This window comes from Pseudorasbora parva, chromosome 23, assembly GCF_024679245.1.
Source record: "Pseudorasbora parva isolate DD20220531a chromosome 23, ASM2467924v1, whole genome shotgun sequence".
Lineage (NCBI taxonomy): Eukaryota > Metazoa > Chordata > Actinopteri > Cypriniformes > Gobionidae > Pseudorasbora > Pseudorasbora parva.
Genome location: NC_090194.1, coordinates 19,587,655 through 19,612,056, shown reverse-complemented (window position 1 = coordinate 19,612,056; position 24,402 = coordinate 19,587,655). Strand labels below are relative to the sequence as shown.

The window sequence follows — 24,402 nt, the reverse complement described above, 5'->3', positions numbered from 1 at the left end:
GAGCATGACACTTCCTCCTGACTCCTCCTCCTCAATCTGACCCAGCCCACCACCTGCTGCTCTGCTCATATACAGTACATGTGCAAAGAGTAGCTGCTTTTGATCAGGTCTGTTAACAAAAGTAGTGCAGAGTTTGGTATGGCTGGTATTGATAAGCATATAGCTACACTATATTGCGAAAAGTTTTAGGACGTCTGCCTTTACATGCACATGAATTTTAATGACATCCAATTCTTGCCATTCAGAATTGCCAGTATCCATATCACCCTGTAGACCAAGACTGGTTTCCCACTGAAGCTAAGCAGTGCAGAGCCTGGTCAGTACCTGGATGGCAAACCTCCTGGGAAAGCTATAGCTGCTGGTAGAGTTGTTAGTGAGGCCAGCAAGGAGCACTGGTCTGTGTGGGTCCTAACACCCCAGTATAGAGATGGGGACACTATACTATAAAAGAGCACCCCCTTCGGATGAGACGTTAAACCGAGGTCCTGACTCTCTGTGGTCATTAAAAATCCCAGGATGTCCTTCGATAAAAGAGTAGGGGTGTAACCCCGGCATCCTGTCCATCATGGCCTCCTAATAATCCCCATACACTGACTGGCTTCGTCACTCTGTCTCCTCTTCACCAATAAGCTGGTGTGTGGTGGGCATTCTGGCGCAAAATGGCTGCCGTCGCATCATACAGGTGGATGCTGCACATTGGTGGTGGTAGAGGAGATTCCCCCCTTCAGTATGTAAAGCGCTTTGAGTGCCTAGAAAAGCACTTTATAAATGTAACTAATTATTATTAATTATTCTTATTCCAAAGGGTTTAATATGGGGTTGGTCCACCATTTGCAGCTATAACAGCTTCAACTCTTCTGGGAAGGCTTTCCATAAGGTTTAGGAGTGTGTTTATGGGAATTTTTGACCATGCTTCTAGGAGCGTATTTGTGAGGTCAGTCACTGATGTTAGACAAGAGAGCCTGGCTCACAATCTCCGCTCTAATTCATCCCAAAGGTGTTCTATCGGGTTGAGGTCAGGATTCTGTGCAGGTCAGTCAAGTTCCGCCACACCAAACTCGCTCACCCATGTCTTTATGGGCCTTGCTTTGCGCACTGGTTCGCAGTCATGTTGGAACAGAAAGGGGCCATCTCCAAACTGTTCCTACAAAACTGGGAGCATGAAATCGTCCAAAATGTCTTGGTATGCTGAAGCATTTGAAGTTTCACTGGAACTGAGGGGTCAAACCTAACCCCTGAAAAACAACCCCACACCATAATCCTCTCTCACCAAACTTTATACTTGGCATAACTCAGGCAAGTTCTGTTCTCTTGGCAACCACCAAACTCAGACTCTTCCATCAGATTGCCAGACAGATTACAGCGTGACTTGTCACTCCAGAGAACACGTCTTCACTGCTCTAGAGTCCAGTGGCGGCGTGCTTTACTCCACTGCATCCGACGCTTTGCATTGCACTTGGTGATCTAAGGCTTGGATGCAGCTGCTTGGCCATGGGAACCCATTCCATGAAGCTCTCTACACTGTTCTTGAGCTAATCTGAAGGCCACATGAAGTTTGGAGGACTTAAGCTATTGACTGTGTAGAAAGTTAGCAACTTCTGTGCACTGTGTGCCTCAGCATGCACTGACTCTGCTATATGATTTTACGTGGCCCACCACTTTTTGGCTGAGCTGCTGTTGTTTACAATTGCTTCCACTTTGTTATAATACCACTAACAGTTGAATGTGGAATGTTTAGTAGAGAGGAAATTTCACAAATGGACTTATTGCACAGGTGGCAACCTATCACTGTACTACTCTTAAATTCACTGAGCTCCTGAGAGCGATCCATTCTTTCACAAATGTTTGTAGAAGTGTCTGCATAGGTGCTTGATATACACCTGTGGCCATGGACGTGATTGAAACACATGAATTCAATGATTTGGAGGGGTGTCCCAATACTTTTGGCAATATAGTTTATGGTTTGGGAAGTACCCTTGACTGACTAATTTTTTCGTTTCATTTTCAAATTATGATAAGAAAAGGTTAAAATGATCCTAAAAACAGTCACACTGAAATATAGTCAAAATTGACCGCCTTGAAAATGAATGGTAAATTTGGCTGCGCCTATAGAAAACAAATTGGAGAATTTGTGGGGTTTTAATCTACAAATCAGCTTTGATACAGAAAAAAGTTACCTGAAAATGAAAAAATATATATTTTGAAAACAAAACAAAAACAACAACAACAAATGGATCAAATGGATTATTACTACTACCACCATAAAATTCCCTCAAAATATTAAATTAAAAAATATATTAAAATGATGTCACTGGAGAAAAAAAGTTACATATGAGGTGTTTGACTGGAGTAGTAACTACCACTATAATAATAATAATAATAATAATAATAATAATAATAATAATAAACAAATAAAAGGTTACTACATATTTGTATTTGGTTAAAGTAACTGTGAGTATATTTGGCTTATTGTATCATAAGCAGCTTCAGTTGTTTATAGATTTATAATCATTCTTTGGGACTTTAACCTTAGCAAATGACTTCACTTCATTGTTAAATATTAAACAAGTAATAATTTCGGTCAGCTGTGTTTTCTGTCAAGAAGGCCTTATGGATAAAAGAAAGGAAAGATATTATACAAATAAGTTGTCAAATATGTTTTTGTGACACAAGTAAGTTTGTCATAATACTGTTTTTGAAAGAAGTCACTTCTGGTCATCAAGGGTGCATTTATTTGATCAAATATACAGCAAAAACACTAGCCTAATATTGTGAAATATTATTACAATTTGAAATAATTGTTTTCTATGTGAATATTGTAAAAGTAGAATACAATTTTAAATGTATTTTCAGTATCATTATTCCTCATTACTCCCACACAACTGAACAGTCTCTGCCAGTTGTGTGGAAACTATATTTCTTTAGAATTTTGTATGAACAGAAATTTCAAGGACATTAAGAAATAAAGGCTATGTTTTTGTTGTTGTTGTTGTTTGTTTGTAGAAACGTATCTTATGCAGACATTATGTTATGATTTAATAGGATAGCTATATTTGAGTACACTTAATATATTAAGTTATAAAGTTATAAAGTTAATTAATCAGCAATTTAGGCTATTGAATATACCTTTGCATTTGTAGCATTGTTTAGTTTTACAATTAGTAGCTAAACTTTAGGATTTGTTGGACAAATATGATATAATTTTTACTGTAAAATTATATGCAAATTCTGTTGTCAAACATTAGGCGCACAAACATCATCGGACATCAATGAGGTGAATAGGCCTAATCGCTTTTACTTGAACCTCACCGTATTTTTTCAGGTGCCACGCAGACACTTTTTATGCGTTTATGGAAGTGGTTATAACGTTACATTAATGCGATATATTCTTTCATTATGCAAGACCAGTAACGTTAATCAAAGTCGAATCCTCCTAAAATGCATTCTAATCTGCAGGATATTATCGGTTTTATTTGAAACATATAACGTTATTGCGTAAAAACTGCTACCTCTTAAGTCTCTTGATTCCAGTAATTTGGTACATGACATACAAATATAAATATGCCCCAGATATATATTTTTTACATGATCCAATAAGTCCATACCCTGTAATCACAAACGACTGTGATTGGTCTAATCTGATCAGCGCTGAGCAAAGTAACAAGAAAAACGTGACAACACCTTTACGCTACCACAGAACTAAAAAACACCATATGAAGAGTTCAAATAGCAGTTATTGATTTACAAACATTAACCATATAACCCGAGAGATAATGTCAGGCCAGCGGACACCCATCCCATGACTATGGCACTAACCGCTTTCTTATGAGTGGACTTCAGTGGAGACTACCGGCCGCTTTAAGAACTGCATCAGTCAGCACGAAGTTCTCGCTTGAAACCTAATTAGACCATTACCTATTGAGACCAGTTTTATTTCACTTTAATTTGGCATGAGTGCGCTTTTGAAATTGTTTATTGTCGTTTTTAAGTCGTTGGAAGACAGAAGTCGCTTGTGATTGGTTGAAGTAAAAGCGAACTCAAGCCACGCCTATTAAAGTTCTTCATCATACTTTAGACTTGCCGTAAAATAACACTTGACGGATTTTGTTTAGTTGCAGTTATAAAGCTGTAGTTTTGTCCAGCGTAAACCATGAATCCTTTTGGTAGTAAGAAATCAGGAAAAACTTTCCTTTTCACATCTGAATCTGTAGGAGAAGGACATTCTGGTAAATATGTTTCATGCATTAACGTTATGTTGACATGCGCGGCCACGTACTATCAGTGAATATTAATTGATTAAACTGTTGCATAACTTACATTATAGTTTTGTTGTATTGATGCAACATATTGGTTTTAATGCGCTGTATAAAATGCATAAGTTATATATCCTCAGTATCGCAATACATGTCTGTACATGCCCCGTTAGTAGTCGTAATTGAAAGACTTAAACGAAAAATTAATTCTGCATAATAATGTTACCGAACTCCTGTGTTTGTTACTGACAGATAAAATGTGTGATCAGATTAGTGATGGTGTTCTGGACGCTTACCTGACACAGGATCCGGACTCCAAAGTGGCCTGTGGTAATTATCACATTAATGACATTTCCTATCATCACATATGTTGACTATCAAATGCTTGGTTTTAACATGGGTCGCCATTCCTTTTTATGGCATACATTACACAAAGTCCTCTTTTCCCATGTCTGGAACAGAGTGTGTGTCCAAGACTGGGATGATCCTTCTGTGTGGTGAAGTGACTTCAAAGGCAGTCGTGGATCTTCAGAAAGTGGTTAGAGACACTATCAAGAGCATCGGATATGACGACTCATCAAAGGGTATCTATACACACAAATATACACACACTGTATATACATATATAAACAGTAATATTGCTAATTATTATGAGGTCAAGTTGTCACATTTACAAACCCGATTCCAAAAAATGTGGTACACTGTATAAATTGTGAATAAAAACAGAATGCAATGATGTGAAAGTTTCACATTTCAATATTTTATTCAGTATACAACATAGATGACATATTAAATGTTAAACTGAGAAAATTTATAATTTTAAGGGACTTTTATAACGTCTCCTCAGTCCCCAGACGTTTGCAGACAAAGTTGCTCAAGTTTAGGAATAGGAACTGTGTCCCATTCTTGTCTAATACTGGCTTCTAGTTGTTTAACTGTCTTAGGTCTTCTTTATGAAAGAAGAACTAAGGATCTTCCTCTTTATGATGCACCAAATGTTTTCTATGGGTGAAAGATCTGGACTGCAGGCCATTTTAGTATCCGGATCCTTCTTCTATTCAGCCATGATGTTGTAATTGACGCAGGAAAATGCAAGGTCTTCCCTGAAAGAGACGATGTCTGGATGGGAGCATATGTTGTTCTAGAACTTGGATATACCCTTTGATGGTGCCTTTCCAGATGTGTAAGCTGCCCATGCCACACGCTGGCAACCCCATACCATCAGAGATGCAGGCTTCTGAACTGAGAGTTGATAACAACTTGGGTTGTCCCTGTCCTCTTTACTCCAGATGACATGGCGTCCCAGTTGTCCAAAAATAACTTCAAATTTTGATTTGTCTGACCACAGAACAGTTTTCCACTTTTCCACAGTCAATTGTAAATGAGCTTTGGCCCAGAGAAAACACCTGCGCTTCTGGATCATGTTTAGATATGGGTTCGTTTTTGACCTATAGAATTTTAGCCGGCAACTGCAAATGGCATGGTGGATTGTGTTCACCGACAAGGTTTTCTGGAAGTATTCTTGAGCCCATGTTGTGATTTCCATTACAGTAGCATTCCTGTATGTGATGGAGTGCTGTCTAAGGATCCGATGATCACAGGCATCCAGTGGTTTTTGGGCCTTGACCCTTACGCACTGAGATTATTCCAGATTCTTGTAATCTTTGGGTGATATTATGCACTGTAGATGATAACTTCACACTCTTTGCAATTTTTCTTTGAAAAACTCCTTTCTGATATTGCTCCACTATTGTTCGCCGCAGCATTGGGGAATTGGTGATCCTCTGCCCATCTTGACTTCTGTGAGACACTGCCACTCTGAGAGGCTCTTTTTAAACCCAATCATGTTGCCAGTTGACCTAATAAGTTGCAGATTGGTCCTCCAGCTGTTCCTTATATGCACATTTAACTCTTCTGGCCTCTTATTGCTACCTGTCCAAACTTTTTTGGAATGTGCAGCTCTCAAGAAATCCAAAATGAGCCAATATGACATGACATTACAGGGTCCTTACTTTTTTGGAATCGGGTTTGTATTTATATAGCTATAAGTTTGTTTCGGCTGTACAGCCGCTCTGGAGAAAGCAATGTCATCGTCCAGCTTAGTTCAATTCTCAAGCGAGGTCAGATCAGTAATATAGTTGAATATTTAGTGTCCCCAACTAAGAAAGGCAAAAGCCAAAGGATAGAAAGTGGCTAGGAACCCAAAAAATACCTTGGGAGAAACCAGGCTCAGTAGGGGTGTCAGTTCTTCTCTGGCCAAGGAACGAATAGTGTATGATTATGATTCTGGCAGAATTACACGTCAGAAGTCAGATTGGATTGGAACATTCAGAATATTTGTCCAGTTGCATCTGGTTGAAGATCGGTGTCATTGCGCCACAGATGGGCTTTTTGAGGATCAGTGCCACTGATCCAATTACAAATTACAATTAAAAAAGTCAGAAACCTTTACTACAGTATTTAAAGCCAGCATGAAGCGGATGTTGCAATTTTTCCTCTTTTATAGTGGCGTATATCCGAGTGAAATAGCTTAAAAAACAAGAACTGCCAATTTTGATTTCAAAATGACTTTAATATAACATGAGCCTACAGAAATCATTCTAATATGCTGACTTGTTGCTCAAGAAACATTTCTGGTTATTATTTATTATAAATGTTGAAAACAGTTGTGCTGCTTTATATTTTAAGGAAACTGTGATATATATATATATATATATATATATATATATATATATATATATATATATATATATATATATATATATATATATATATATTGTATAGGCAAAATTATATTAACTCCGTTGCATTTCTGAATAAGAGACAAACCTTAGCCAATCGTGTCTTTATAAAGATTTAATCCTTGCAAGAATGAATCCACAATCAACCAGGCAATGCCTGCGTCGAGTGTGAACTGGGGAAACAAAGGAAGGTCCAAGCTTTTATACCCGTGTCAGTGTTTTACAAAAACAAAAGGAAAGATGAAACAAATGTCTCCCCCCCCAACCCTTTTGTCATGGGACACAATGGTCCCTGTACCTACAGAGGGAAAGTAAGAAACACACACACATACATGGCCCCCCTTCTGTCTTAGAACTCATTTAAATGAAAAGCAACAAACAGTGGTCTTAGATCTAATTTAGATTAGCCGACACCTCTGATGAGGGAAAACTCTCAAACTAGGGTTCCCGTCCCTACCCCCTGGGTTTCAAAAGACACTGTCTTATGGTGTTTTATTATGGCAGAAACAGATGTTGACTTCTTGTGTGAACTCAAACATAAATTATAAAAATTTCTTCAACAATTCCCCCTTTTATCATTCTTTGATAACTCAAAAGAAAAATTTAAAATGTGTATTAATGTTGTTCTCTTCAAGCCTCACAGTCCAGGCGCTCGAAAAGGGTGTCATGGCTTTGCTTGCTCCGTCCTTTTAGTTGCCAAGATGAATCCCACAGTTGTACGCCCAGAAAGTCAGGAGGATTAGTCTTTGATGTGCTTGTATTCTTTTCTGCTCTCTTAATGAAAAGGCACCACCTCTCTTCAGATGGACCAACTATGGTTGTATATCTTGTCCAATCACCTTCTATGCGCGTCTCGATTTTGCTGGCTTACAATAGGTTCTAACTTGAGAAATGGTTGCCTCAGCGCCACGTTTTGCCAGTTTCTCTGCTCCTCAGATCATAATGCCAAGTGATGTTTGTGTTTGATCTTGGCCCGCACAGACGTGTGCCTCCTGCTCCTCTCCTCTCAGCTCCTTCTCCCCTGTCTGCAATGGCTCGCATGCACCCACGTCTCTCTCTCTCAGCAACCTTGACGGCCATTTGTGTCGTCATCAGCATGACAAAAGCTCTAGCCACTTTTACGCCTTCCAGCTCTAAGGTCCCATATCACCATATCGGGTCCCTTAACCTGCACACAGATCTTAGACAAACAGCAAAGACATTTCTTTTGCAATAATTCGCAATTCTATTGATGTAAGCTATTGTTTACCCCCCTTCCATTCCTATGAATGGTGGTTTTCCGAAAAACTTTTTTAAATGGGCTCAGATTTGCTGTAGGCCTCTGTTGTTGTTGTTGTTGTTGTTGTTTTTCAAAAATGTTCATCAAATACTCAAATACTGTACCGCAGACAGTTTAGTTTTTCAAAAAAATTCATCAAATACTGTACCCCAGATAGTTTTATATTTAATAATTCCCCCTTTGGCTGCCTGGTCATCCATGCAGCCATCTAGCATAATGATCGAATAATTTTGGGGGTAAACAAGGCTTGCCATCACCACACCATTTTGAATGGTGCAGCCACATCATTTCCACAGCTGTCTCTGCTGTTGTGGCGAAGGTCTCCATACTCTGTAAAGAAGTGAAAGCATTTTTTTGTTAATTTCACATATCAAAAGACATTATGGTTCCTTTGACTGCTGCTCTGCCCCGGCCTTTGCAGCCTCATCTGCTCTCACGTTTCCTGTTGAAATCAAATCGTTGTTATTAGTGTGCGCTGTGCATTTACAGATATCAACCCGGCCAGGCAAGAAAAATTGCGTCTAGAGGAACAGACACAATTCGCAAAATGGCGAGATGGTTTCCAGTGTTTTCACAATGCCCCAAAATCATGCGCAAATCCGAACGCAAAACATAACTGTGTGTAAATTGTTACACCTGTACCTTTCATCAACATGCTTCAGTCAGGGCTTCAGTCTTAACCAGGCAATCTTTATCTTGATTCTTTCGTGTTTCAGTGAAAGTAAATATACGATTCATATTTCATATCTGAGAGCCGGGCTAAGTGAGGAAGCACTCTCACTGCACTCCTGTCAATTTAGGGGTGTGAAACCTTCAAAATCCAGTACACGACACCTTGTTGCTATCAACTGTTTAGTGACACATCCAACATTCCTAGGACAGATCCTCAGTCCCTCCTCAGAGACCAAATACACACTTTTAGAAAACATGAAGGAAGAAACAATCATTGTTTCTCTTGATTAATCCAAATCATCACAGACTCCAATAGAGGTCCAATTCAAATTGAACAACAAAAAATAAGTAATATATAGATAATAATTAATCTAAGCCCTTAAGTCTATATATATATAAACATCCTTCAGTTTATGTTTGTGCTTTGCCCACAGTTCAGATGACTCCTCTGCCCAGGCATGACTTATGTTTAAAGCTCAAATGTCTGAGGTCACTATCCTCAACCTCAACTTCATGTTTATATCTAGATCTGTACAGTTTCTCACTGTACATCATATTCTTATGAACATAAATCAAAATGTATTAATGTTGAAAACTTTATCAGAACGACATAATTATGTGGTTATATCACATTCAATTAGCTTGTTCACTCATCTTTCTCTTGTGACATTAATGTTTAATCATATTCAATACCCAATTCTTTATCAGTTAGGATATAATAAGGTATAATATGATATAATAATTAGGATTTCCTTCAAAGTACATTTTTTCATTCAATGTTTTGTCAATTAAAAACTCCAAAATTATCATAATTTTACCAAGAACTTACAAATGGTTTTCATATTATTTAATCTTCTTTTCTTTTCGGCTGTTCCCTTCAGGGGTTGTCAAAAACGAATCATCTTCCTCCATCTAGCTCAGTTCCCCGCATCCTCTTTTCTCAGACCAATTACCTTCATGGCCTTCTTCCCTACATCCATAAACCTTCTTTTTTGTCTTCCTCTCAACCTCCTGTCTCTTCCTTAGTGCAACTGTCTCCAAACCATACACCATCGCTGGTCTCACTACTGTCCTCTACACCTTTCTCCACCCATTCCAACCTGCCTGCACAGACTACTTCCCCTACTTCTCCTTTCCCTGTAAACCTCACTGTTCCACTTGGTTTCCTCTCATTCATACACATGTATGCTGTCTTGCTGCCTTCATTCCTCTTCTCTCCATATCAAAACCTCCACCTTTCTAGACTTTACCCCACCTGCTCCCTGCTGTCATACAAATTACTTTAATAAAGTATTCAAATTTGTACTATAATTCCAAAATTTATTTAAAACTTGTTTTAAAACAATCCCTATTTTTACCTCATCTCAATCCCAGTCACACAGAGAGCATCACAGTCCTTTTTATTTTTATTATTCTCTTACATTAATCGTAGTTCTGTTTATATTCTGTTTTAAGATTGTTAAGTTCTGTTTTAAGTCATATGTCATGCTTTCCTTCTTATGAACCATACAACTTAAATTTTTTATTTTATTTTTATTTTTTACTATTTTTTTTTTTTTTTTTTTTTTTTTTATTCCTTTGTTCGCCCTCCAGCATTTCATAAATGCGATGGAGTCTCTGGATAATTTCAATAGTGACTTCAGCCAATCTGTCACTTTGTCTCTGTCTCTAAATCTATAGCATTTACTAATCCAGAGTGTAATTCAACATCATAAATGACAAACGTAGTCATAACTACCCTTAATAGACAGAGCTGGATATCAATCCACTTAAAGCTCGTCCCAATTTTATTCTGGATCATCTTCTTTATCAGATTCAGAATAATCAGCTTCTTTTAAAGTTTGTTGTTTAACTCTATTATATGTAGTGCTAAAACACTACCTTAATCAGGACACATAAATATGAACTGCTCATTCTCAAAATTTGCTTCTACTTGGTTTCTCAACCAGTTTCAAATCATGTCTGTTCACCTTTAAGTTGTCTTTTAGAAGTCAGCTGATTCCAAATGTATTTATTTATTTATTTTCTGTCTCAGTTTTAACAGACACTGTGCCATCCCTGCTTCCACAAGCAGCCTCTCTCTCATTTTATCTCTCTCTGTCTCTTACACAGATAATCTTTTCAACAGCTTCTGAGACTTTAACTCAGAGCAACTTATAGTATTAAATTCTGTGAAATTGTTTCAAGTTATCTTGAGTTTAAATACCTTTGTTATCCAGACCTTCTTTTTAAACTTCAAATTTCGTCCTCATCTCAAAGCCATCACCATGTCTCTGAATTATCCTCTGCCATATCTAATGACCTGCAGGATTTAAAACTATGATATAGACATATTAGTTCAATATCACACAGTTTTACTGATACCAATTAATACATTATGTTCTGATCTCCAGAAAAGTTAATGACAATCACCTCATGGTCTCAGCTGGCTCTTGAATGCCCCTTACCATCATAACTTTCCCTCAGGGTGCTCCCTGGCATTCCCTGGCATTCAAACACAATATATGCGGGTTTTTTGTTTTGTTTTGGTGAGCGGTATTGAAGAACCTTTCTTTGGGGCAGACTGCTGTATCTCTGTCTGGACTCTCGGCCCCTACAAGACACAGCTCCCCCCACACAGTGAGTCTGATTGCCTCATACAGACATCTGTTCAACTTTACACACCTCACATAGACTCCACCCTCCTTTTGGGGGCGGAGCTTGAGTGTCAGCGTGATCCCCCTGGCTTAGGTTGTTCTGCGTCAGGCCACACAGAATCTTACCCGTCATTGGGAAAATCACTTCGTGCCCACTCCCCGCTTGAGATCTTTGACCCTCAACAGGATCGGCTGTGTTTTGGAACTTTGGGGAAAGTGCATTCAAGAGTCACTAGAGCCGTTTGGTCTGCTTACTATTGGTAAAACATGGAGACAGGTTAATTACAACGCAACTTAATCATTAAAATTAATAGATTATACTCAGTACATCTGGTCATAACAATTTAATGTTCTGTGACCAAAGCCATCAGTTCTGTACATGGTGGTGGCTAAGAGCAGGCATGGAAGTTACTGGTCATATAACAGATTAGTCTAAAATTTCAGTTCATTTTGTAGTCTATATTTGAAAAATTTGAAATATTCTTCATGAATATTTATCATTGCCCTCCCATTGGCAATCGTTTATTTTTAATAAATCTTTGTCTCTATGATTGTCAGCTGATGCCTTGTGTCTTTATCCTATGACATACTGTGACATTAGTCCACATATCAGCTTTGAGCTAATTTGGGAAGAGAGAGAGAGACTCTGAGGCCTTCAGGGCTGGCACACTGCATTCTCACAAACTTTTCACTCTTCACACTACCTCAGTGTAAGATCTGGCTATGAATTAAAATTGGTTCCAAATAGACATCAGACATTTTCCTTTTAACTCTATTCTTGGACTGAGATCACATTTTCAAATAATCAACCCAAAACATCAGCTTCTAGGTTTTCCAACAAATTAACTCACCTATAGTTATTTCAACAATCCAATTTCAGTCAAATAAGCATTATCAAAGTTTTGCAAAAGTGAGAAGAGCAAGAGCATATTTATTTTAAATCCTCTACATCAAAATGTATGTATCAACATATTTTATCGTCTTTAATTTTATCTCATAATTAAAATTAAAATTATCACAACTCCTTCTTTCCAAAAAATAATTATTTAATTTATTCTTTATTTAGTTTCGTTTTCAAAATTTAGTCTGGTGGTCTCATTTTGCCACATTTTCAACACCTTATGGGTGAGTGGACACAGTTATGTGCAAAAATGCCCCGCTGACCACACATTTTATTCAGCAATCGACATTTCAGTCTGGTTCCCAGTCTGTAAGGCGGTGTCTAAAGCGGCAATCGCTCAGACAGTCAGAGAAGAGCTCTGGTCCAATAAAACATACAATGTCTTGCAATTAATGGTATCATTCATCTGCTTTTTCAAAACAAAAATCACATTTAGCTATCAGATTCCCTCAGTTACTGGGATCTTTCCTTCAGAGTTTAATGTTATCAGATTATACAATCCCTCAGTTACTGGGATCTTTCCTTTAGGGTTTAATGTTATCAGATTATACAATCCCTCAGTTACTGGGATCTTTCCTTCAGGATTTAATGTTATCAGATTATACAATCCCTCAGTTACTGGGATCTTTCCTTTAGGGTTTAATGTTATCAGATTCCCTCAGTTACTGGGATCTTTCCTTCAGGGTTTAATGTTATCAGATTCCCTCAGTTACTGGGATCTTTCCTTCAGGGTTTAATGTTATCAGATTATACAATCCCTCAGTTACTGGGATCTTTCCTTCAGGGTTTAATGTTATCAGATTCCCTCAGTTACTGGGATCTTTCCTTCAGGGTTTAATGTTATCAGATTCCCTCAGTTACTGGGATCTTTCCTTCAGGGTTTAATGGCATTCCACCCATTTTACAACCCATGAATAAGCATTAACACCTAGAAATTTGAATTTCTTTTGTTCTCAATTTATTTGTAGCCAGTTAAGTTGCCGTATAATTTTCTAAACATAATTTAAACATTGCTGGCCATTTTCTTAATACGTTCTGCTTATTTATTTCAATTGCGATCTTCAGAGCAAAGCTGCTTACAGCATTTGCTCTCTAGTCTCAAAATCTTTATTCGGACTAATCGAGTTACTCATCATGCCATTCAAATTTTTAGCTCTAATTTAGTTATCATAAATTGTTATCCATTGCTTAATCTCATACTCACCAGCGATCTTTAAACAGCTGTGGCTTCTGTGTGATCAGACAACATTTTCCTTTCCCTGCTATCAGTTTCATTCAACACTGTTAGTTTGCATTTCTCACACACATCCCCCACAACAGCCCTTTGATTAATCTCCTCTCTCCAACAGACCACTTTCAGCCTGGTGAAACACAGCATTCCCTCTTTTGGAAATCATGATTAATTCAATTAATTTCTCTATACCTTGCATGCATTTTTGGCCATATAATTTTCCCATTTGACAAAAACACCGGTGTATCATATTCTGCTAGCTTGCTTTGGGATTTTACCATATTGGCAGTCTGAGTTTCTGGCTGTTCGCGTGCACGCTAGTAATCTGTCGGACGTCTCCGTACAGATCTTATCCTTCACCCAGACCAGACGGGAGGACGCTTACCCAAGCACCCTTACTGATCCTTCACCCAGACCAGACGGGAGGACGCTAACCCTAGCGTCCTTACTGATCCTTCACCCAGACCAGACGGGAGGACGCTAACCCTAGCGTCCTTACTGATCCTTCACCCAGACCAGACGGGAGGACGCTAACCCTAGCGTCCTTACTGATCCTTCACCCAGACCAGACGGGAGGACGCTAACCCTAGCGTCCTTACTGATCCTTCACCCAGACCAGACGGGACGGACGTTAACCCAAACGCCCGATTTTCGCCCTCGTGATTTCAGTTTCACCCCGTAAAACACATAAATTCACGATGCATTTGCCACAGATTCAGACCCCCAGTATGGTTAATCACTATCAATTAAAATTTCAATTTAACCAAATTCTATTTAAAATTCTTCCCCAAATTTTTAAGTTTGTCTCTTACCAGAAGCGTCCCGTTGCCACCCCGGGTTCGTTTTCTCTAATTCCAGTGGTTGGGCCCTCCAGGACCCCTAGAGCAGCCGGCCCTTCTCCCTGAATCAGTCGGGGTAAGGCTGTGACTCTAACGTCCAGGATGATCGGTCACCGTCCGCTCTCAGGGTCCGGAAGGCACATCCAAGGAATCCCACTTCTGACACCAAAATGTATAGGCAAAATTATATTAACTCCGTTGCATTTCTGAATAAGAGACAAACCTTAGCCAATCGTGTCTTTATAAAGATTTAATCCTTGCAAGAATGAATCCACAATCAACCAGGCAATGCCTGCGTCGAGTGTGAACTGGGGAAACAAAGGAAGGTCCAAGCTTTTATACCCGTGTCAGTGTTTTACAAAAACAAAAGGAAAGATGAAACAAATGTCTCCCCCCCCAACCCTTTTGTCATGGGACACAATGGTCCCTGTACCTACAGAGGGAAAGTAAGAAACACACACACATACATGGCCCCCCTTCTGTCTTAGAACTCATTTAAATGAAAAGCAACAAACAGTGGTCTTAGATCTAATTTAGATTAGCCGACACCTCTGATGAGGGAAAACTCTCAAACTAGGGTTCCCGTCCCTACCCCCTGGGTTTCAAAAGACACTGTCTTATGGTGTTTTATTATGGCAGAAACAGATGTTGACTTCTTGTGTGAACTCAAACATAAATTATAAAAATTTCTTCAACAATATATATATATATATATATATATATATTTAGGTTTCTTTAGGTTGCATTCTAGTTTAATAAAAGTGTAATATCAGCATCTTTATTTAACCTTAATGAGGATTGATTGATACCACAGAAAGCCATAAAAAATATGGACGTAGTGTCTGTGACGTTACCCGTAGGTTTCTGAAGAGCATTTTTGAACCCTAAAGTGGGCAGAGCCAGCCGTTGCCATCTTCTCAGCGCGTCAGTCCAGGATAACTGAAAATGGGGGAAAAGGCGGGACGTGGGTAGAGCTGAGGTGCCTGGTTGCTGAAACCATACCTGCCTAGCTCGAGGATAGTGGCAATCCACCTGTCACGCAAGTGGCCATGCAGAACTTTAAGGCTTAATGTTATTTAAACGGATGAGTTATAAAAAAACATTCACCCCCCTCACAGTCATGAAGGGCAAAATTAGCGGTGCAGACCAAAACCTGGCTGTAAACATATTTTTCCTGCTGTAAAGTTGGGTAATTTAACATGGGGGAGATACAGATTTGACTCCCTTTTGAAGCCGGTTTCTAGCAGCCAGTCGATAAATTGCAGTTTAAGTCACTTCAGTGTTGGCTTCAAGAGAGACTGTGGGAAGTTGCTGCTTGATTAATACAGAGGTAGTCCTACATGCTGATGAATAAAATATGAGAAGGGAGGGAAAACATTGAAGCATTGAAATATATTTTTCCTCCCATTTTATATTTTTTCCATCACTATGTCCCTTTAGAGGCTCTGTAGATTAAGTATTCTGACAAATCGTGTGATCTCTCCAGGTTTTGACTACAAGACATGCAATGTGCTGGTGTCACTTCAGCCTCAGTGCGATGAGATCAGTGACTGTGTGTTTGAAGGCAGAGACACAGAGGACATCGGCGCTGGTGATCAGGTCAACATATTCTGCTGAAAAACACTATTTTGCTTTAATTTTGCAAATATGTCTTGTTACCCTTGACATTAACTTTTTTTGCTCTCCAGTAGGGGTGACCCGAATAGTCAAAGATTCGATGCATCGATATGCGGAGCCGGATTCGACCACCGATCTCACAGTTGAATCTTCGCGGGTGTTATGATTGCGTCCCCCGTTTAAAATTCGAACACTTTTTCAATGAGTGTACACACACCAGCGGCGGCATTCCACACCTGTCCGCGGCGACTCAGGAAGTAGTTTAAAATCCTGCCGCGCCACAGACTGCCATTTCAAGGTTTTATATTAAATTTATATAAAATTTCCCTCAAATCGTCAGTGTACATACTGATCGTGCACCCATCGTGCAGCCCTTTGTTTTCAGAAGTCGATTCAAAATTGAGCTTGTGCGTATATAATGTGCATGTCCGGTGTGAGATACCTAAGACGCGGCGCTGAGCTTCACGTCCGGTGTGCGACCCCCTTTAGGCACAATCTCTCTTGGCAGGTATTTTTTTAGGTTTATTTATCAAAATGTTCTTTTATATATATGTGTGATGTTCTGTATTTCGATCGCGGCTTTAAATTGTTAAGAGAAAACGTTTTACGAATGTTTATTCTCCACATTAACTTTTATTTAAACCTAAATAAGAAAGCCATTGTCAGTTGGCAGCAGTTTTGGTTGCTTTATTAAAAATTGTTGCTGTGTGCAATGTGTAAAGGAAAGTAAAAATAGTATTACCCTCCTGCTGACTAGTGTCGTGCCTCTACCAACCCATTCACACACATAGATGATTCGACTATCAGTTGACTATAGAAAGATTTAACAATTCTGATTCGGACATGTAAATCCTTAGTTGGGGGACACCCCTACTCTCCAGATGTTTTCCAAAGTTACTAGCCACTCAGCATTTTTACTGGCCACAATTTTGACATCTGCACTATGGGGAAAACTGCCATATATTTTTGATATTATCTTATAATTTGTCGGCAAGTATATTAGGCTGCTGTCACTTTAAGACCTGACACATGTATACATTATACTGTTACACATGCTTTTCTTTCTCAGTTGTTTACGCTCACTTAGATCAACACTGACTGTTTACGTGAATACACACAATTTTGTGTGTATTTGACTGTTACCCCTAGACCTAACCCGTATAGAAAAATAAATATATTTAGTACTGAGAGGCGGCTTTATCTGCACGCACTTTTGGTGAGAGCACAAAATCTGCGGGAATGAGTAAAATTATGTGCAATATGCCAAATCCCATTTCAAAATTCCTTGTAACAGCAACAATATTCAGCAAATAAAACGAGTGAGTGAGGGGAGGTGGGTTTGTGTGTAACTCACTGTCTGAGAGAGGAAAGAGAGAGAAACCAAAGCTGGTATCATGTGTCTATTCCATGGAAAATGAGTATTGGAAGCCTTTTAGATAATATTCAGTATCGTTATGTATAGAAAAAACTAAAAACTACATTAAACTAAAACCATACTGCACTTAGTTTATTATTTCAGATGCCTTTTTAAAAGATGGCGGGTGCTAAAGTCAAGCCCTGTATATAATCATTACTTTAAAAGTTAAATAAAAAGTTAACAACAATAAATGGATCCCAAATAATTATATTTTATAATAAGGATCATACTATTATGTAATAAATCATAAAATTATATATATATATATATATATATATATATATATATATATATATATATATATATATATATATATATATATATATATATAATAATATTATAATAAAATAAATGTTCAATTGTATCTTGAATAGTTGTGAAAAATGAAATAATTAATGTTTAATAATTAACGTTGTATAATTTCTCACCAGGGTTTAATGTTTGGCTACGCCACTGATGAAACAGAGGAGTGTATGCCGCTCACCATCCTATTAGCTCACAAACTCAATGCCAAGATGAAGGAACTTTCAAAGACCGGAGTTTGTCCTTGGATTCGTCCAGATTCAAAAACACAGGTAAGGAAGTAAATAACTGTTCACCCGCACTCAGTTATCTCTGTAAACTAATAGCTTAAACACAGTAGATAACGCTGATGATTTCAATTATTAACAAATGCAGGTGACTGTGGAGTATCGTGACAACATGGGCGCCATGGAGCCAGTTCGTGTGCATACATTGGTCATCTCAGTTCAGCACAGTCCTGACATCACTCTGGCAGATATTCGTCACAATCTGATGGAGAAAGTTGTAAAAACGGTCATCCCTGCCAAATATCTGGATGACAAGACAATTTATCACCTGCTGCCTAGTGGGAAGTTCCTTGTTGGTGGTCCACAAGTAAGCATACTTTTTAGTGATATTTGCTAAGGCAAGCACCAATAATAAGGCCTGTTCACATCACATGATAACTAACAATAACTATAAAGTTACAATAATCAGTCTAATTTTGTAAGAACAGAAAAATACACACAGCAGCTATAACGAAAACGACACGGAGTCGTTTTTTTTTGTAGTTCAGCTAGTTGCTTAAAACAAAGTGTTTAATATACATTTAAATATAATACATTTTCATTTATCTGCAATCATCATGCAGTTAAGTATCTGAAAACATTACATTGAGTTTGCACTTAAGTATATTTCAAATGTATGCTAAAGTGTACTTGTTTTTCTCAAGGGGTATTAGTTGAGTGAATGCTGCTTTTTTTAGGGAGATGCTGGTCTTACTGGCAGAAAGATAATTGTGGACACTTATGGAGGATGGGGTGGCCATGGCGGTGGAGCCTTTTCTGGTAAAGATTACTCCAAAGTGGACCGGTCGGGTGCTTACGCGGCCCGCTGGGTGGCCAAATCACTGGTCAAAGCCAAACTTTGTCGGAGAGTTTTGGTTCAGGTAAGACTTAGTAGGTTTATGTATGTGTATGGTATTATATAGGGGATATTTGAGGACGGGCCATTGAATGATTAGTAAAATAATACACACTCAAGTTGGTAATGTGGCCACGATGCAGAGTGGGTGTGCATTATTTATTTTCTTATAATTCTACAGACCGGAGGTAAACCGGATTAAACCGAAATCACGCTTTAACCGTTTTGACTTAGTGCAATTATGAAATGCAATTTTTTTTTAATGCACAGCTAGTCAGTGAAGCACGGCTCTGTGATCAGTAGTAAATGCTGCTTCATCTGAAAGCACTGTGAGTTTGAGTCGCTTATAACGTGCATTTGAAAAAGCAACACGCGGCATCAAACATCTCTCCAAACATGAGAAGCATTTACAAACCTGTTATCCAACAAAAAAAACTTCATAATGGCAGTTGAGAATCCTTCTGTGAGATGATGTGGCTGCTTACATAGAATAAGGTACACAACATATTATTTCATAGTACTGGACAAGCTGCACATAAAAAAAATGACAGCCTTTGCCAAATCTTGTGTGATTTAATTTTCGATTTATCGTGCAGCCCTAACTGGAGTCAATTATTCCTCTTAAACTATGGTTACCACACCTCCAAACAGATGATGTAATTTCAAGACATTTGTCAGGTTTTTTTCCTTAAAATGCTTGTGTGTGTGACTCATCATTTCTTACGCATCTCATTCCAAGCCTTCGTTACTAATTCCAAAGGATTGAACAATCAATAGCAGATTAATGCAGTTATTAAAGGGTTAGTTTACCCAAAAATGAAATTGATGTCATTAGTGACTCACCCTAATGCCATTCCACACCCGTAAGACCAACTCTTCCGAACACAGTCAACCTCAAATAAAGATTCAAACGGCCATGAATCAGTGAATCGATCAATGATTCGGATTGCCAATGTCAAGTGATTTCAGCCATAGATATGTATACATATCTATGATTTCAGCAGTTTGGATTGCGTGTCAAACTGCTGAAATCACGTGAGATTGGCGATCCAAATCATGAATCGATTCACTGATTCATGGCCATTTGAATCTTTGTTTGAGGTTTGAAAACAAACGCGGAAATAGAAGACTGATGCTGAATAGTCGTAGTTTTTGTTATTTTTGGACCAAAATTTATTTTCGATGCTTCAAGAGATTCTAATCAACCAACTGATGTTATACAGTGTATATGGACTACTTTGATGATGTTTTTATTACCTTTCTGGATATGGACAGTAAAGTGGGCATAGACTGCATATGCTCTGGGACTAAAATATAAAATATCAAACTGTGTTCTGAAGATGAATGGGTGTGGAACGATATTAGGCTGAGTCATTAAAGACATCAATTTCATTTTTGGGTGAACTAACCCTTTAATGTAGTTATGAGAGAGAGAGAGAGAGAGAGAGAGAGAGAGAGGGAGAGAGAGAGAGAGAGAGAGAGAGAGAGAGAGAGAGAGAGAGAGAGAGATTACCTCAGAGAGAGTGAATTGTGCCTCTCTCGGTGTTCGTCAGGAGCGTCTCTCTCTACTAATAGCGAAATGGTAAGTTTATCTGCTTTAAGAACAGCGTTGTTATTTCTTCGCTAGTGAAAAATTTCATGTAACTTTTAATTTGCTAAAATATTTTACTGATAAAATAACCAGAGCAGTGCTGACAACACGTTTCTGTGCGAGTGTGTGTCCGTATTGTATCTGTGCGTTCGAGTGAGAGTAAGGGATAGAGAGCATGTGCTTTCTGTACATAATAAACATAATTTTGTGGCAAAAAACATGGCAATTATTAAGCATTTTTATCCTGTTGTTTGCTATATTTATTTGCTTGGTCAGTGTCACTGTGGGTTTTTGTTGTTTTATTGTTGCCGGCTGTAAAGACCTTTGAAATAACTGAAATCATTTGGCGAAGTGATATTGAACTGTAATGCGGTCAAGACCTGCCTGGAAATACTTCAGTCGTGCATTTCCCTGAAAGTAATAACACACTTTAAGCGTTCATCAACCAATCAGATTCAAGCATTCAACAGCCCCGTAGTATAAATAAATTTTAACAAAAAGGTCCATGTACAGAATGAAGCACCGCTCACACAGAAGTCATGTTAAAACTAAGCAGCATTTTGTTGGTCAATGAGATGACTGTGGAAAAATAATAATACCGGTGCAAAAGGCACCCACCACACGCAAAAATCTGATTTTTTTTTACTAAAATGAAATTTTGCAGAGCAAGCAACAGTAAATGTACCTGCACTGGCTGCTCTTCTGTTGGCATTTATGAGAGAGGAAAGTGTTTTCTGACTGAGTGATGAAATTATATGCAAGACCGTATTGTTATTAATATTGTATTTTCTTGTTATAGATCTCATATGCTATTGGTATTAGTCACCCTTTATCGGTGTCGGTCTTTCATTACGGCACATCAACGAGAGATGAAGACGAGCTTTTAGAGATCGTAAAGAAAAACTTTGACCTGAGGCCAGGGGTCATTGTCAAGTAAGTACACACACATAGTGTAGTCAGTGATGGGTAAATTACTTATTATAAATGTACTGATTCAAATTATTGTTGTTAGTAACGTAATTCATTACAGGGGTTTATGAGTTTATTGAAAAGCTAAACTTAATTGTTTACTTGCATGTCATGTAACCGACATCAGAGAGCCGTATTAATTAATTAATATTATTATTTACTTAATTTTATTATTGACCTAACGTATTAACTTAAAATCTCAAGAGGCACTTTATGTAAATATTTGAGGTCAAAAGTGACAAAAAAGTTGAGGAATCCCTGCATCGTATGTAAATATGAAATGATGTGAATATGTGCATTTTAATGTGTTTGAAATACAAAAGCCTTCCGAAGAAAGTAATACATGGTTGACTCATTGAGTGATAATTTTATTAATAATTAATGTGTTCGCCAGGAGCCAATTAGATATGCAGTGAATGTAGCAATGTTGTGAAAAGTTTCTTAAAAATGACATGATTTCTGTAAATCCAGTGATCATTTCTGAAAAATTGAGCAAAACAGCATTTGGCCACATGACTAGTGCAATTTCACAATCCTGAAAGACATGGTAGACTTTTTTAAAAAGGAATTCCAAATAATTTACTGCCATTGTGAGAATAACATCAATAAAAAAAGCAACTTTAGTCTGAATATGAGTATTTTAAAATATAATATAATTACAAGTACTTTTTTGGAATCTGATTACGTAATCCAGATTACATGCAATCAGTTACTACCCAGCACTGAGTGTATTATATAGTAGAGCAGCACAAAAAAAATGTATTGCTTGAAAAATATCTTTTCATATCATATAGGTACATCTACATTAATCTGGATACATTTGAAAACTGTTTTTTGTTTCAAAACACTCCATTTACACTAGCATTTTCAAAAAGTTTCATCTTTCTATGCATGTAAAAAATGTAATAAAAGTTCACTGGGATGATGCCGAGAGATCAGACATAATAAAGTTCTTGTGCTATTTTTCTGACACAATCATTTTATTACGAAATCTCTCACCACTTACTGGTGTGTCCAAGTCACACTCAATATCGCTATTCCATGTATGGCCTAAAACAATTGCCCGCGTGTTTTGTCGCAATTTTCTGTCATCTTTGCAGGAATGTAATATGAAGATTGTATAAACTAACTAATTTTATAAAACTAACTATAACTAATTTTTAACAACACTATGAAAATGAATTGCAGGCAAACCATTCAAGTATAACATATAACCTATATGGACAAAAGTCTTAGGACACACCTCTTAATTCCTGAATTCAGTTGTTTCAATCAGACCCATTGCCATAGGTGTATAAAATCCAGCACCTAGCCATGCACGGTATGCAGTCTTTATTTACAAACATAAAGGAAACAATGGGTCATTCTGAAGAGCTCAGTGAATTCATGCATGGTACTGTGATAGGACGCCAGCTTTGCAGTAAGTCAGTTCCCTGTTAGATATTCCACGCTCAGTTGTAAGTGGTATTATTGTAAAGTGGAAGAATTTAGGAACAGCAGGAACCATGCAGCAGAAGACTACTTAAAGTCACAGAGTGGGGTCAGTGAATGCTGAGGCGCACGGTGTGTAAAAGTCCCCAGTGCTTTGCTGACTCCATAGCCTAAGAGTTCCAAACTTCCATTGGTGTTAGTATCAGCAAATAAACTGTAGCTAACTGGGAGCTTCATGGAATGGGTTTCCATGGCCAAGCGGTTGCATGCAAGGCTCGCATCACCAAGTACGATGGCAAGAATTTTATGGAGTTGTGTAAAGCATGTCGACACTAAACTCTAGAGCAGTGGAAATGTATTTTGTGGAGTGACGAATCACGACGCATTTCCTTCTGTGAAATTTGAGACCAGTGTGGCACACAGGCGAAGGCTCTTTATCCCTCGTACCACCGGCCTCACTCCATTCCCATAACGCTCGGCCCCGTCTGCTTGTCACAGTCAGAATGCAATGCAAAAATTGCATTTTTAAAATGTATCCACTGTGGAGAACGTCTCAAACCTCAGCTTTCACTGGATAAAAATGCTCAGTGTGAACAGAAGACAAAAATGTTGAGAAAAATGTGTTTTCATTGGTATCCGGATTAGTGTAGTCTTAGCCTCAGATTCCTGGGGATTTTCACAATGTGATTTCAGCAATAATTTCCCCTTACAGGGAGCTTGATCTGAAGAAACCGATCTACCAGAAAACAGCCTGCTATGGACACTTTGGACGAGACGAATTTCCATGGGAAAAGCCGAAGAAACTCATCTTCTGATGTTTTACGACAAATAATTACAACAGTCTGACTCTTTATTTTACAGTGTCCTTGTTACACGTTACATGTCGTTACTGTAGTAATAATTATAAATTATGCATAATTACATGCAACTAATCCTAGACAAAATCAAATTCTACACCTATAGTAAGTACAAGTTGTCGCTCAGTATTACTCGGTAATTAAATGTATAGTTACAGTGCAACAAAGACACCTTAATGTAAAGTGTAACCCAACAGTCTCTACATACTTTCGGTTTTAAACAATTATAATTGTATTTGAGCTAATGAATCTTCCAAATGCTTCATTGTGATCTAGACTTTATAAATTAAATAATTTATAAAGACATGCTTTTGTATTCAAGACTAAATTAGAATGGAGCATATTTTACATGACTTAATAGAATTCACTTAAATGTGATTTTTTTTTTTTTTTTTTTTAAATATTACTGTATCTTATAACTGATGACTGTGAAGGGGTAAACCCCTTTAATTGTTCTTTGAATATTAGTTATTACATAATCCTTTTTTAATGGATATCAAATCAATTGTCAATTAATAAAACTTGTCATGTTTACCAGCACTA

At 37.9% G+C, this 24,402-nt stretch overlaps 1 protein-coding gene across 2 annotated transcripts; it reads left to right on the top strand.

Annotated features, from left to right (window-relative positions):
• Positions 1-3,883: 3,883 nt before the first annotated feature.
• On the top strand, positions 3,884-24,381 carry mat2al (methionine adenosyltransferase II, alpha-like). Of its 2 annotated transcripts, none has more exons than XM_067433571.1 (9): positions 3,884-4,226; positions 4,506-4,583; positions 4,715-4,837; positions 16,039-16,151; positions 18,018-18,161; positions 18,265-18,483; positions 18,854-19,036; positions 21,402-21,535; positions 23,715-24,381. In XM_067433571.1, the coding sequence occupies exons 1-9, from the start codon at positions 4,151-4,153 to the stop codon at positions 23,815-23,817; spliced, it is 1,173 nt and encodes a 390-aa protein (XP_067289672.1). In that variant the 5' UTR covers positions 3,884-4,150; the 3' UTR covers positions 23,818-24,381. The 2 variants fall into 2 exon arrangements, with proteins under 2 accessions (XP_067289672.1, XP_067289673.1); XM_067433572.1 differs by having other exon boundaries at positions 4,089-4,226; positions 4,523-4,583.
• Positions 24,382-24,402: the final 21 nt, after the last annotated feature.

What these genes read in the sequence shown, in the direction of transcription:
- mat2al (XM_067433571.1), top strand. Translation starts at nt 4,151, where the DNA reads ATGAATCCTTTTGGTAGTAAGAAATCAGGAAAAACTTTCCTTTTCACA. An exon ending in GGACTCCAAAGTGGCCTGTG is followed by an intron (nt 4,584 to 4,714) that starts GTAATTATCACA and finishes TGTCTGGAACAG; the next exon opens with AGTGTGTGTCCAAGACTGGG. An exon ending in GTCGGAGAGTTTTGGTTCAG is followed by an intron (nt 19,037 to 21,401) that starts GTAAGACTTAGT and finishes TTCTTGTTATAG; the next exon opens with ATCTCATATGCTATTGGTAT.